This window comes from Oenanthe melanoleuca, chromosome 1 (genome assembly GCF_029582105.1).
Source record: "Oenanthe melanoleuca isolate GR-GAL-2019-014 chromosome 1, OMel1.0, whole genome shotgun sequence".
NCBI lineage: Eukaryota > Metazoa > Chordata > Aves > Passeriformes > Muscicapidae > Oenanthe > Oenanthe melanoleuca.
This window is the reverse complement of record NC_079333.1, coordinates 72,219,801-72,235,280: the sequence shown is the minus strand read 5'-3', so window position 1 is coordinate 72,235,280 and position 15,480 is coordinate 72,219,801. Positions and strand designations below refer to the sequence as shown.

Below are 15,480 nucleotides of genomic sequence, written 5' to 3'. Positions count from 1 at the left end.
TTCTTGTACCTCCTTCCTCCTCCTCCATTTTGCCATAAATCTATCCACTTCTTTTGAAGTTTGCTCCCTAGATCATAAATAGTCTGGAACAGAGCTGCTTTGTACTTTGTGTTTGCACAGTGCCAATTACAGGACGTACTCCTAGAGGCCAATAATAGGCAATCAGCTTTTGTTTAGGTTTCAGTGGCTCCTGATAAGTGCAAGCAGAGCACAATGCCTCTGGCTGGCTCCTTTGCCAAGCACTGCATCAGAGAGATGCCCCAAATATGCGAATATAGATGACAGCTGAGCTGTGAAAATATCTCAGGACACAGAATCAGATTCACAAGTCTCCTAAGCACCCTACAGAGCTATATTTTCCTTCAAGTCCTTGTCAGTTCTAAAATCTCTGTGGTTTATAGTAAAAATGAAAGTGGCACAGACTTTACAATACACATACAGTTTTATCCTTCAAGAGAAAGAATGTAGCTTTATTGCTGGAATTACAGCCTAGATATGGAATTCAATAGTATATGAACCACTGCAAAAAAGAAGCCAAACTTAAGAACTGCTATTGGTCTCATTGCCAGATCTCAGTGCAGACATCTGAAGCCCATGAGAATTGAATCCTCTATGTACAAGGCCAGTTAATCTGCTTACTTATCTGACATTAAGCACCCAAAATATAGTATTTTGGGCTGAAATAGCACTCATTGGGAAACAAACACTTAAGTAGATAAGAAAAGCTTTCTCACAGCATTTTAAACTTCCTCAATCCAATTAAAAGCAGTGCTTCTCTCCCACAGACTGCTGCCCAATTGCACTGCTTGTTTTTCATGTGCCCTGCTTCCTCCCTTCCCGGACTTGTGTCCTTTGCTAGACTAACAGGCATTCAAAGGAGTGGTGTAAGGATACAGGTGAAAGAAGTAGCTTTTAAAAAATACTTTGTATTACAATAGTGATTAATATATGAGATAATCATAAGGATAAGTGGACTAATAAGAACATCACTGTTATTATTTTGTCTGTATTTTAGGACAAGAAAAATTTAAAAGAGTTCAGACTGTGTAGTTTAGACTGGTAAGGTAGATTACTTAAGGCAGCATGCTTGGGATAAAGCACTCACATTACCTTATCCCAACTGATGTTGCCACATGTTGCACATCCCCCAAATATTGTTCTCATACCAGTAGAACATGATTTCCATAAGCTTTTTCTGACATTTTCTTTTCAAAGTATTTGACAATCTGTTTCTAAAAGGAGGAAGTTTTGTTGGCCTCATAAAGTCTGAGACTGATGTAATTCCATCAAAATCTGTGGAGTTTCCCTGGCATTGAAACTGGAGTAATTTAGGAATTACTCAGGCTTTGCATTTCTTGGATTTTGCCAGTAGGAACTTGGAACTAGCAACTCAAAAATTACCTTTAATTGCATCCGGAGATCCCCATTTACTTTCAAAGATACAATCTCCATCGTCACACACTCTGGATCAGCACACTTGCATTCATGTTTAGAAGCTTAATTATGCATCAATTACATGGGGGAATTTTGAATGAGATTTGCTGTTCCTTTTGTTTCATGGATTTGACTAAAACATTCTGTTTATTTTGGTGTCACTCTCATAGCTGGCATGACTGATTTATCTGATGACTAATTTATTTGACTCCAGCCAAACACATACTGCCAACATTTCAACAAAGGGCTCCTTTGGAAAGGGTTTATAGACTTTCAGTTCTCTCTAACTATTAGACACTTTATGTAAATGTCCATTGATTCCTAAGAACTTCCTGATAATGATATAGCCTTCAAAACTCATCCTAACCAGCCCTTCCTTTTGATTAGCCTTTTTGCTGCTTCTTCAACAGTCTGGGATTCATGGACCTTTCAAGAAGTGAAGGATCTTTAACAAGGGAAACAAGGGACAACCTGAATTTGTGTGCACACATGAGCACACAGAGCATGTTTTATGTAAAAGATTGATTGAAGGAATATGTGGCAGGCTGTTTTTGAAATACAAATGAGATGCTGGCTCTCAGCAAATACCTATCAGAGACTTGTTTTCCATACTCACACCCATCACCACACTATAGCTAAAGAAGAACATGGGTTTCAGTGGGGCACCTGGGCTGTGTGAAAAGAGGGGAGGACAAGGCTTTTCACATCAGGGGCAGTCGGAATCCTGGTGAGATGAAGGTCAATTCAGTGAAGACTGAATAATGTGAGATGATGAATAGGGGCTCCGTGATGGATGACAATTTGAAGTATGACAATTTAAAGGCTGCAGTGCTTTGCTCCTGCACCAGCTTTTGGTGAAAATGTTGCTCCCTTCAGGCACAGACCAGGAGAGAGGAGAGATGTGAAATTTAGCTGCAGAAGGAGAGGAGATTGCTTTCCATGTGCTCTCATGTTTGGATTGAAAGTTCTAGGAATGAATTACATCCGGCTCATCTGAGGTGTGGGGGTCCACCAGTAGGTATCTTCTGAGTCAGCATAGGATTCAGTTGAATCCTGCCTAGTATGTCCATACCTTCAGTAATCATCCATCTGCTTTACTGTCAATTGGCATGTCTAGACTGCTCCCCTGAGCTGCTGTAGGCATGTCCCAGGGATAAGACAGAACCTGTCCCAGAAAGGGGACATGATTCCTTGTTCCTGTTGCCTGTAAATGATCACAGGGTGATTAGCTAACACACAGTGTTTCACAACATTGATGTCTAAAGTGGTCTGAGATAAATCCTGAACCTCTGCTTAAGATCCAGTGCTGCAATTTTAGCACCTCATCTATATCCAGCTTCAGGTGCCTGATGAACCAGGATAACATCTCCCAGAAGAAAGAAAGGAAAACTGTAGGGCCCACACCATCCAAGATTCTCACATGTGATAGGAGGAGGATAACACACAGCTTGAGTACTTCAAGGAGTTTGGCCTATATTGTCTTTCCTGCTCTCTAGGGCTCCCCTTCTGTTTTGGACTCTTTCAGATACATTAGGAGAATATTTTTTGGCAGTAAAAATAGCATGGAGAAGTGAAATAGGATGAATGTTAGTTTGCCTCATTTGTTTAGGGCTGTAGATCTCTCAGCAACATCTAGGCCAAATCACGGGCATCAAATGTGTTGCACAGAGCTCAGTGCCATAGAGCAAAACACCCACTCCAAATTCAGAAAAGAAGTAGGAAATACTTATAAAAAAAGTGCAAGAGGATTTAACACCAACTGGACTTTGCAGATCAAAAGTTCACTAAAAGATCTTTGTAGACCGAAGGGTACTGACAAGTGAACACTAGCTGCTGTATAAATTGTATTTTCTGAATTATGGCTTTCCACATTAATAGGTTGCAAGGGTGAGTCCTGGAGAGAGAAGAAGTGAAGACATCAAGAGGCACAGGCACATTTCACTTCTGGCATCTAGAACTGAACATGGGGTGTCAGGCTGAGCTGATTCAAATATCATAGATGTCAGAGGTAATCATGGGGTGAAACAACTGCAGAGTAACAAAAGTAAGCTAAGGGTTAGAAGCAGGCTGTCCATAAAAAGAAGGCAGTTGCTTTTAGGATGGAATGATAAAACTGCTAATTTTTAATTCATTGTAGTAATCCAGTCTCACCATTTCCTGTAGTATTACCACTGGACATGGGGAACTGATTGTACTCTTCCTGTTTTCAGCCATTTATTACATACTTGAAGACTATCTCTGTGCCTACAGCTTGTATACTCTTCTTTAGACTAAACAGTCTCAACTCTCACAGCCTTTCCCCATAGAGTATGTTTCATAAACTTGAGGGATTCCAGTTGCTCTTATCTGTGTGCCCTTTCCAAGTCTTCTGCATCATGCTTCAAGTGCAGTACCTAAAGTGGACACACAACAGCAGCAGAGGCTTTGCTTGGGCCAAACAGAAGCCATCTCACATCTTACAGACAAACAGATCTTAAAAAGGCTCGTTGTTTGTTTTTTCTTTTGCAAAACAGTACAATCTATATAACTTAACTGATTTCAAAGGAGAGGATCCTGGATATTGGATTGAACCCTGCTAGTCCATCTATGCAGTCCCCACAGCTGACCAGAAGCTTGAGGGAATCCTTGTTCTGCTGAGTTTCCAGTATGTTATTTAGAAGGAAGAAGGTAGATGTTTTGAGGCAAAGAAGAGGACAGATTTTAAAAATTTAAGATTACATAAGCAACTACCAGGTCAGACATAGCACTGACCTAATTTATGATCCTGTCTCTGCTAGCAGCATGAAGGAGACAGTAAGGCTGCATGGATGTTGAGAGAAAAGGAAAACAAAAAGAAATAAGTCCATTTCAAAAATATTGCTGTTGGTAGAATTGAATGAAAGCAGATGTAAGCCAGTGAACTTCAGACCCTGAAGTAATGTTATTTCTTTCACTTACTGAGAAAAGTGATCAAGCCACTGAAAAATATCTCTGGCTTTAAAGCCACTTTGAATGACTCATGCATAATAGAAATAAATCTTGGTAGTGGCCAAACTTTTCCTCATCGTTCCTTCTTCTTTTAAAGATCTTCTCAAGAGTCTTGCTGGTCTTAAATATATTTCTTTGCTTCCTAGTTCCTGTCCCTTGTTCAGTAGTCCTTTCCCTTCAGTATTAAGAACTACAACCATGTGCTGTGAGTGTGTATGCAAGGGGGCATAACGTGGATTTCTATTGCTAGATACAGATTTTTTATATTAGCCAAGGTTCAAAACTCTAAAGAACAGGTGGTTGAAAGCACTCAGAGTCCTTAGATAAGAGTTCTTACTCATTCTGTAGCTTAATATTCTAGAATTTTTTGGAAATAATCTAATTTCTCCCAGTTGAGCAGGTAGATTTTGCTGAAATTGAGAACTTGGGTCCAGTCCTTCTTGTACTAAAAGTGGCGGCCAAATTGTCACCATTAGGTCATCATTGACCATTAGGTCAAGCCTGGCACCTTGTAAGCTCGTTTTCTGCTTTCCTAATCATCTGATGTGTTTTGGATGGCTGCAGTCCCTGTATTTTTTCAGGAGTTCTCTTCCCCCCCACAACCCACCTGTTGTACACCAGACTCTATTTCCTTCTGCAGGTGTTTTATCTCCTTGCAAACTGTTACCAGGAGAAAGCCATTGCTATCTCACTGACTCCCCTTTCACCTGGTTGTAACTGAGTCTTGCACACACAGACCTTGCTGATAGGTGAGAAGCAATCTTATCAGCTGGCCCTGACAATCTATTGTGTCCCAGGCTGCCTTCAGCTTGCCCTTAGGCCTCTGCAGTAACCAGAGCAATCACCACACTGCAGCACAAGTAGTGCTTAGGAAGCACTTAGGAATTTGCATATTATTGCATACATAAAAATAATAATAAATGGTGGGATGTGGAGTGGTGCAGAGTACCTCTTATCAACAGGGTCCATAAAAGCTCCCTCATTTGTTTATAAGAAACTGCAGGCCAGAGATGCCTGAATTTGTAGACAGGAAGGGTGAGGGGGGAAAACACCTCCACTTGTTTTCTCCTTTGAACAACAACATTTCTCTTAACCTCAACCAAAGAAAGTAGTGAAGCCACTTGGCAAACAGATTTGAGTGAAGTACCTTGGCTGGAAATGTTGGCTTTTTTCTGTTAGCGCACACAGTGCTCTGCTCTGTGCGTGCTGAGAGCAGAGAGGGGAAGGAAGGACTCCCCACATCCCCCTGGCATGATGATGGCAGCCATGCCCCTTGCAGCCCTCTGCACCCCTCAGACACACACTGCAGTCCGCTGGCTTCAGCTGCCATCGCTCCGCCTGCCTCCTCCCTGGTCTGCCAAGCACAGCCCCTCAAGAGGGGCCACCACCCCCAGCCAGGGCAGGGGAGTTTTCCTGCTCTCAAGGATTAGCTGAGCCATGGTGTCTGCACCCCCAGTGGAGCCCAGGCCAAAGTATGGCTATATCAGAGCAGGATCTCCTGGCTGTGGAGGGAATCGGAGCCTTGAGGAACAAGAGGCACTGACACTTCAAAATGCTGCATTTCTGCAAAGAACTGAGCTTCTAGGGACAATATTGGAGGTTTTGTAACAGCCACTGAGTAAAACAAAGTTATGTGTGGCATGAGGATGTTGAAAGGTGGTATAAATTAAAGTTGTCTATTGCATTAATTTTGCTGGAATACAGTTTATCATCTGCTTTATTAGGCGGAACATTACCATTAAAAATATGGTATGGAAAAGCCAGATGCCATTAATGATTTGTTAGTTAGTTAGTTAATTAAATCACCCATTTTCCCTGCTTTTGTGTTCTTACCAAAAGGTGGCTGACTCAGGGCCCAGTATGTGGTGTGATGTTTGCTGGCATGGGATGCCAGCCTGGGCAGCAGCTTGGGCATGTAGTGAGCTTGCAATGGAGAAATTGTTTATATATCCCAAGAGTCCTGTTCTCCTGGTGGCCCAATAAACAGGGACAGGGAGTCACTTTCACTGTTTCTTATTGGCTGGGGTTTAGTTTCTGCTTTTTCTGCTTACAGGATGAAATATCAATAGAAAGGCTTTTACGTGACCTTCTGTGTTATTGTTTAGAAACTCATTTGTGAAGAAGGAAAAGGCAGTCTCCAAACAACATAAGATTTTGGCAGATTTCCATTTACAGAGGACATTTAGAACTTCAGAACTCTTGTTTCCTTTGGAAATATGATTCAGTGCACACTGCCCTGAATATAAGCCCTAGACACATCCTTGTTTCTGACTGATATCTGCAGAAGAGCAGCCTCACATCTTAGCTGGATAAAAAAGTAATAGCAACTATAAAAACTGTTACAGCAGATCTGGTAGAAAACCAGCATATATTATTCTGTGAGCATATGAATCTTCAGATATTTAGTTTTGCTTCTCATTTTGACTGTCAGGTTATGCAATTTTACTCTTTCAAATACCAGTAGAGTCTGTATGATTCACTTTGTGGCAGGGGTCTAGAAGTAAAAATGTGGAGTTTAACCTAAAATAATCTTATAAAATAATATTAATGACATATCCAGTTCATGGTGTACAGTTTTAAAATCTACCACATGGAAGCCTTGGTTACAGAAAACTGTTCAATAGTACAACAAATATTAGCTCAGGATGTGCAGTTTAAAAATTCTGCCTTTACGCAGGTTAATTCTCAGGAGGTGTTTTACTAGAGCTTGGCTAATTACCTCCAGATTAACACAAATTTTCTTTAGAAAAGTTAACAGTAAAAAAGAAACATAATTTTCAAATGAATGTGTCAGTAGACTTGGGCATGGTCTTCAGAACTGTTCAATACCTCTGTTTTTTTTAAGTGTTTCAGGTAATTTTTTAGAAATGTAAGTGGCAAATGTCTGGACAACCAGCATAGGCTATTTAAGGGGAGATATGAATGAAATGTTCTCAGGGGACTTTGCACGTACCCGAATTTCAGCATGTGCTTTGCCAAATTGAAAATATCAATACTTTCCATTCAGCAACTAAGAAGTGCCCGGGCACTTAAGAATGCACAGAAATCTGAGGTGATATTCTCTCTCCTGTTTTAGGAAATGCATTCCTGAAGAGGAAACTCGTACAGGAGACCCAGGCTTCAATGGCATCTGTAGAGAGAAGATTGGGTGGATAATGGGGATCTACTGGGCACAGCCAGAGGTCCCTCACAATACTGGCACCAGGACAGACTGAAGTGCTCTAAAAAAGTGGGGTTCTGAAGCCCTGAGCTGCCCCTGGCAGCACCTCTGCTCCAAGCATTTGATTTGAGTCAATGAAAAACTGAAGGGAATACATTGACCAGCCTCTAAACCAGCAGAGTCCCATGGCACCCACTCCAGGGAAAGCTTATAAGGACAACTAGACACTGTAGGACTTGATGCATGTGGGATATGGGGAGGAATCCCATGTGCATATCTCTAATAAAATGGCTGTGCTCATCTGACATTTTGCTTTACATTGCAAAACTACGTGTAAGTACTATGAGAGATAGGGTAACACATGCATTAGTGGATGTAATATCCCTACTGACTGTGGAGTGATTTGTTTTCTCTACCAGGATTCTTACTTGCCTAGCCAACCCTATGTAATAACTGTAGGAGAGATTTTTATGTACATTTATTTTCCCCCTATACTTACCCATACTTATTCAGGTATTTGCTTAGCTTCTCTCCTCTGCATTGCACTGTTCCATGATGGAAAAATAAATATTTAAGAGCTTAAATCTCAGCAGTGTGAATTTCAAAATCATCAGCTTTAATGATTTACAAATTCAGCACTTCAGTCTCCTTTTCTTACCCTCTGCCTATCACAGCTGGTTTTGCCAGGTCCCCTTTCCCCTCCTGCTGCAGGGACTTCTGAAAACGAAGTGGATTGTACCTCTGAACTTTGAATGAAGCTCTGGTTGTAGCATGACTGCTAAAAAGATAAGAGGTACATTGGCCTTTGGCTTCTCAATATATGCCAGAGGGAATCTCTCCTCACCCACCTCAGTTCTCACAAAGCAGACCAAGATACAAAACCTGTTTGAACAGAGATATTTTAAGACATTGGCTGCATACCAATTACTGCTGAGTCCAATTCATTTTGCAGTACACTCTCTGCTGCTATGTAGCAGTAATCAAAGACAGCTAAAAGCAAAGTGGAGATAACAATCTATTCTGATGTGAGTATTAGAAGATGAAAGAGCTTTGTTATTAATGCCCCAATAACAAGCTCTGCATTCCTGTCCTTGCACCAGCTGTACCATACCAACAAATAGCAGCACTTTCTATCTTTCAGGTTTCCTCAGGTGATTTTCTTCAAATGGATACCACTCTGGGTGGCAAAAATATGTAAAAATGAGTGAAGAGAAGCAAAAGCAACATTACGCTTGCCTAGATACCAGATCTAGGCAAAAGTGAAAAAAATCTGGGCACTGTAACCTCTGTCCTTGTCCAGAAAGAAGACTCAGAGCACAAAAAGAGGATTGCAGAGATGCTGTAAATTTTCCAGATGTAAATGAGCTAAAAAGGAGGATTGGTCTTCAAGGTCTTGTGTTTTCCTGCAACTCTGAGGATTTTAAAGCAGAATCTGTCCTTTGTAATCTGCTACAGCCTTCTCCAAAACTGGCAGCAGTTTCTGAAGGCTCCACCCTCAGTGTTTCCACCTGGCCCCATGCAGCCTAGTCCTGCAGTTCTTGGACTCCCTTTCAATATCTTTCTGGCTGCAGATTCCTGTAGGCACATCTCTTTCCAGTCTGCCCACAGCTCTGGACTACTCTGGTTCAAGTAATTGGCCAGAGCCAGACAGCCTGCATGATAAACTGCAGTAAATAGTGATTCATTGTGGTTTAGATTCATGGATTTTCAAAGCATATATATTAAAATCTTGGAATCAAAGAGCTCAAACAGAAGACAATATTCAGCAGCAGGAATCCTTGAAAACCACTTTAAAATCTTTGAGCTCTGAGATCCACAAATGCAGGTCTCACAGGGATGTTCTGCCTCTGGGAGTTTTCCTCTGAAACTTAACATCCCATTGAAAACCCTGGATTTTGCTCTGTATCTACTGCAAAGCTGCTGCTGGGTTTTCAAAGTCACCAAATGGATGCTGCACTCATTGAAGAGAAAAGCTTAACAGAGGAGTGGCTCAGCCTAACAAACATGGATCAAACATACCTCCCTTCAGTTAGCACTTTTCCTAGAAGGATTTGCTTGCTGCAGGGAAGGTCTTTGGCACAGTTATCCTCTGACCTTAATATTGGATCCTGTATTCTGGTTTTCGCTGGGGTAGAGTTTCCTAGTAGCTAGGTTTTTTTTTTCCTAGTAGCTAGTACTGTGCTGTGTTCTGTATTCAGAATGAAAATAATGTTGATAACCCCCTGATGTTTTAGTAGTGGCTAAGTAGTGTTTATCCTAAGTCACGGATTTTTCTGTTTCCCATGCTTTGCCACTGAGGAAATGCACTAGAAGCTGTGAGAAAACAGACCTGATCCAAAATAGCCAAAGGGGCATTTCATACCACAGACTATCACGGCCAGGATATAAACTGTGGGGGAGGGCATTGCCTGTGAGGGACTGATCGCTGGTCAGAGATGAGCTGAGTGGTGAGTGCTTATACTCTGCATCACTTCTTTGTCTCAGATTTTACTCCTCTATCTCTTTTTCCTATTGTTATTATTGTTATTGTTTTTGTTATATTTTGTTTTACTTCAATTTTAAAATTGTTCTTACCTCAGCCTACGGGTGTTACCTTTTCCAATTCTCCTCCCCATCCCACCGAGGGTGTTCGGGGAGTGAGTGACCAGCTGCATGCTTAGCAGCTGGGGTTAAATCACGACCCCGTGACTCTGTCCCTTTGACTACGCGGAGGATCCTCCGGCAGAGTCCCCTGTGGCTGACCATCAACCAGAAGAAAGCCGTCCCGGTGGATTTCTCCCTTCCTGATGATAGCTGAAGTCAATGTTAGCCCGGCGCCCTCCCTTGCGACCCCCCAAAAGCGCACACAGCCGCTGCTTGCCCGGGCTCTGGGCACAGCTGAACCTCTCCTCTCCTGCAGATGCTCCCCCGAGGAAGGCAGCCGAGGCACGCCGCTTTCCGGGGCGCTGGGCAGCGGGCTGCGCGCTCCTGCAGCACCATGGAGAGAGGAGCGCGCCCGCCTCCCGCGGCCCGCGGGCCGAGCGGGCAGGGCACGGCCATCTGCAAACTGCACGGAGCAGGAGCACGGGCTCTGCCCCAGCACTCACACAGCCTGACCCCTGCAGACCCACTCGGGATGGATGTAAAGCCCTGGTGTTGGCTTCGGGGGATCTGGCACTAAGCGCCCTCCCCTAAAGCTGAGGAGGAGCCTGCCCTTGGCTGCCGTGTGCAGATCCAGCTGACTGGTCGACTCGTACCAAACAAACGCATAGTGCGCTTTCCCTGGCAGTAAGTCTCTGTCAAGTAAGTGACACTGTCATCCTCTCAGTCCTTTCCTGCTCTAGAGGTTGAATTCTCTGGGAAAGTTGCGTTACCCAGAGCCCAGCTAGAATTGCTCTCTACACCCTGATGAACCTAAAAGTGTTTGACCATGCAAAGCTGCTTCAAGGTACAGGTGCTGCAATAGCAGCTGTCTTGCATCAGCTTCCTTCTGCTGCTTATCTGCATGGCAGTGACTATCATGAATGAATATCGTGAAAAGGCAGCTCTGAATCAGTTTGCTGCTGTGACTCAGAACAGCTGAGCATTGCCTGTTCCATATTGGCTGCACCAGGATAGCACTATTTGTCCCATCAGGCTCTGCCAAAGCAGGCACTGTCAAGATGCCAGCAGGAGATCTGAGGCTCAAAAAAGCAAAGCTTCAAGGAAGCAGATTTCTCCTAGTTTATTGTACACCTCCCTGAACTAATGGTATGGAAAACCAGAACATACAGGAGCCATGAAGCAGTGCTGTAGGCAAGGCATGCAAAATGCCAAACTAATTGTTGGAAGAAGCCTAGTAGCTGTCCTGGCAGACTAAGGAAGTGTCATAGAAAACAGATAAAGATACAGCTCAGTTGGCTAGCTACAATTCTGTATCTTATGTGAATGAAACAGCTCTCTGCAACATCACCAAAGTCAAAATACCTAAATAAAGTGTCAAAACCCATACTTGATAGCTACAAGATAGTTCTTGTCAAATCTGGGTAATTTTGTCATTGTAAGAATTCAGAATTATATACATGAGAAAAATCACAAAAAGGTTAACTACTGCCTGTGGAGCACTGGGGAGTTAGTAGGAAACAGGTTGGGTTGAAACTCTGCCATAAAAAGTCAGTATCTTTCTGGAGTTCACAACTCCAGAGCTTCAGTTCTCAGGATCATGCTTTGAAGGGTCTTTATCTATCTTTCTTGCTGATAAGGACTGAGTGGTTAATCAAAGGTTACTCTTTTTGAAAAAAAATGTTGTCTCACTGCTAGTTTTAATTTCTGATGATTATTGGCTGTGTGAGTTTATGCTTGTGAGTAATGGTCTCTTGGTTTTAGTCATACAATTTCCATGGGTGTATCTGATTCTCTGATAATCATAACCAAGTTAACTGAAGAGACAATGTTTGAAGATAATATTTAGCTTGAAGCTTGCTGTATTTGTGTCAGATCTGATTAATGACTTTGTTGCATACTTCTCCCAAAGCAATTGATTTAATAAAAGATATTGTTTCTTCCCACAAACATTGCCTTAAATGACTGTAGCTATAATGTTATTACTATTCAGGATCTCCCTCTAAGATCTTTCACCTGAATGTTTCAGTCACTGCAGCCATGGCTGGACATGTGAATGCACATGCACATTTGGCAACAAATCAGTTAGATTTGGATACTGTTAGCAGCGTGGTCCTGCTAACCCAGACTTCTAGAAACAACCCCTCAACACCTGTACCTGAGCTGGGCTGCAGAAGCTGAGCTCTCATTGCTTTGCCTATGCTCCTATCAGCACAACTAGTCCTCGAGCTGAAAGTCAGTTCTGGTAAATATCTATATACTGCCTGTGACTGCAGGGTAATCCTGCTCAGAGAAAGGCCGCTGGGACCTAGTTTGTTTTGTTGGTTTTTGTTTGCTGTGAAAAACAGAAAAAAAGCCCCATAAACCTTCACAGACTCCCCATTTAGAAGCCTCCCCTGCAAATTCCTCACAAATCTTGCAATTAAACATTTAATGATCAAATTAATCTGCTTTGGAGTAGAAGTGACTTGCTACAATAACATAGTACTGCTGCTGTTACTGCTAATACTTTCTGTAGGGTAACCTGAAAGTGGAAAGATAGGAATGGAATGAGGAACTTGTGTAAGCTGTCTTCGGCTATAGGAAAAATTGCAAAGAGATTCCATAAAAAGATGAACGTGCAGAAGAAAAGTTATATTGCCAGCCCTCCCTGCCCTCAGCATGTAAGTTATAATGATATATTGAAGATCTGAGGACAGAGAGTTCATTACTTCTTAAATCTGAGCATTTTATTGTTTTACAATCATGACAGAGAGAGAGTGCAAAGCCCTTTCCCTGTTGAACTCCTGTTTTCCTTGGATTATCAGGAGTTTATGTTTAGCAGGTTTTCCAAACTGAATGCCTCACTCTTTCCAAGTAGTGTTTGTGCTACATGTAACATTACCCTTTGCTGGTGCACGCACTGGCAAGTTAAAATTAGACTTCCTAAATGTCATTACAGCAGCTTGTTACTCTCTTACTTGAACAAGACTGTGCTACTTTAATTTGTGAAATTCTTGTCTATGTTCCTCTAAAATACAAACATGCAAAATCTCATTCAGATGCTTAAGTATGTGTTTGAAAGATGCATGGGTAACATGCATTTTCTGTTTATTCAAGTTTCAATCAGCCACTGATGAAAAGAATAGTAACATTACAAAGTGGCAAACAGATTACATCTGATTATTCTGAAAACAAATTTTGTGCTACTAACAATAGCAATAATGGTACTTTCTAGTTAGTTTACATTGCTTTAAACAATGCCTGAGAAGAAGAGATAGTTTTCTTTCTTTAAATCTTGGCGGAAATAATGCATAAATGATTATTTGCAAAATATAATGTTCACTTTTCAAAAATATCTGAGTTTCAGTGCCTTTTAAGCAATTTTTGATGAACAGCATTCTTTAAGAGAAATAAAACTCTTCTATCTATTCACATCTCTCATGGGTGATTTGTGATGATTTGAAACAGGGCATTACAAAATATGTAGAGAAATGATGCTGGGTTTTATCTCAGAATCATATGTATAGAATTTGATCTATATGTCACAGCATATAATCTGATGTGTCAGGGGCATGAAAGGCAAAAAAATCATCCCTAAGCATCCAGTGTTCCATATATGTTTGAGTTTGTGACCCTGTCTGTGTAATAATACACCATATGGTACAATCATGCAATGTTACATTTTATTTTTCATTCAGCCACTAGCTGTTAATATCTTAACAGAATTGTGCTTCTTTCTGGTCTCATAAAAGCTTTGGGAGACTGGTTCTGTCTAGCCTGGGTTTATTTTCTGGCTCCCTAAAATACTGGTGTCTTAATGCATTTTTTCCTGCTCTAGTCTGACTCCATCTTGCCTGTTTGCTGTCTGCCCCAGGGAGAACAGTTTTTCTGCCAAGGCCCTCATGAGTGCTTAAACCCAGTTTCACTGAAAACAGTTTTAATAAAACCAAACCTCTTAATTTACTGCTTTACACAGAGAGAGAAACACAAAACACATTGCGTGGTACACTTAGAGTTATCTCCTGTCTCTGAGAAAAGCTGTTTTTAACATCAGGCAAGAAGCCTCCATTCGTTTTTACACTCTGATAGATGGCTTACAAATCCAACACTTTTCATTAAAATGGACATTCTGAAACAGCACATCTTTTATCTTTAAATTTAAAATATTAGCCTGTTATACATGCAAGTATATACACTAGCACTTAATTCCTAGATATGAGTATTTGCACAGGATGCATATATTCATGGATGTGGTTATTTGTTCTCTGATTTTTTCAGATACTAAAAAGAGCACCAATAGCTGTCACAGACCTTGCTATCTTTCCCACTCTCACCACCCAGCAAGCACGATGCTCATTTTGGCATGGAAATTAGAGCTGTAAGACAGTTTAGTCCATTTTTCTTCTAACAGTGCTTTGATACTCACTATTGTGTATTACTGGCACTATGTCCAGTGTACTTATCACATATTACCAACCACAGAGTAGAGCTTACCATCTTTCTTGGAATACATATCATTCCTACAAAGTTGTTTCTGACATTCTGCCTACAAGATCGTTTACTTATATTCACCACAATACTTTAAACATAATCTCTTGCACAAGCCAAAATAATCTTTTACTCCTCAGGCTCACATCTTGCAATACACATGGCTTTCCATAAGTTCCAGTTAAATTATGCCTTCTTACCTTCTACTTTGAAGATAGTGAGGTGAGGTCTGCAGTGAAAAGCCCCCAGTGCGTTGCCAGCACAGTTCATCCAAAGCCCCTGGAAGACCCAGGTTGCAGTGATAACAGATGATGCCCGACTAGTGACTTTCCACTCATTTGATGCAGTAGCAGCAATAGCAGCTCCTAGCCCACAGAAACAAAATATGAAAGCTATAATCTGTATTCCCAGCATGTTTCTCTGTAAACCAGGGACTTACTAAAGCCACTGTGTGGAGAGAAAAGCACTTCAGTCACGTGTGTAAGCAAAAAGGCATAACATAAGCAAATTACACTTGAACAAGTTCAGTACCACTTGCTACAGAAAGTTAATGTGGTTGAAAGAAATTGTCATGCTTGAGTCATTTAAGAAAGGCCCTAGGCATTACGAATATTTAGAAAGAAAGTCAAGGTACAACTCTATAGGAGCTAATTACTAGTACTTACTTACTAATTTCTAATTGTAAAAATTAATTGTTTTCTTTTTTTTTTTCTTTCAATTAAAGCATTCCAGTTAATGCTTAATTTTTAGTTAATTGGAAACTTACAACCATTCCATCTAGCAAAATAGGTTCAGAGTCCAAACTGTACAGCACTATTTAACGGATTACCACAACATTTTAGGAGGATCACACAACACTTGAAAAATAA

At 41.3% G+C, this 15,480-nt stretch overlaps 1 protein-coding gene across 1 annotated transcript in view; it reads right to left on the bottom strand.

Annotated features, from left to right (window-relative positions):
• The window catches only part of CLDN10 (claudin 10), a 51,941-nt gene extending 36,877 nt beyond the window's left edge, over positions 1 to 15,064 (bottom strand). Inside the window, exon 1 of the mRNA XM_056498217.1 lies at positions 14,812 to 15,064. Coding sequence (XP_056354192.1) covers positions 14,812 to 15,025 — 214 coding nt within the window. The 5' untranslated portion in view covers positions 15,026 to 15,064. The remainder of the gene's footprint in view (positions 1 to 14,811) is intronic.
• Positions 15,065 to 15,480: the final 416 nt, after the last annotated feature.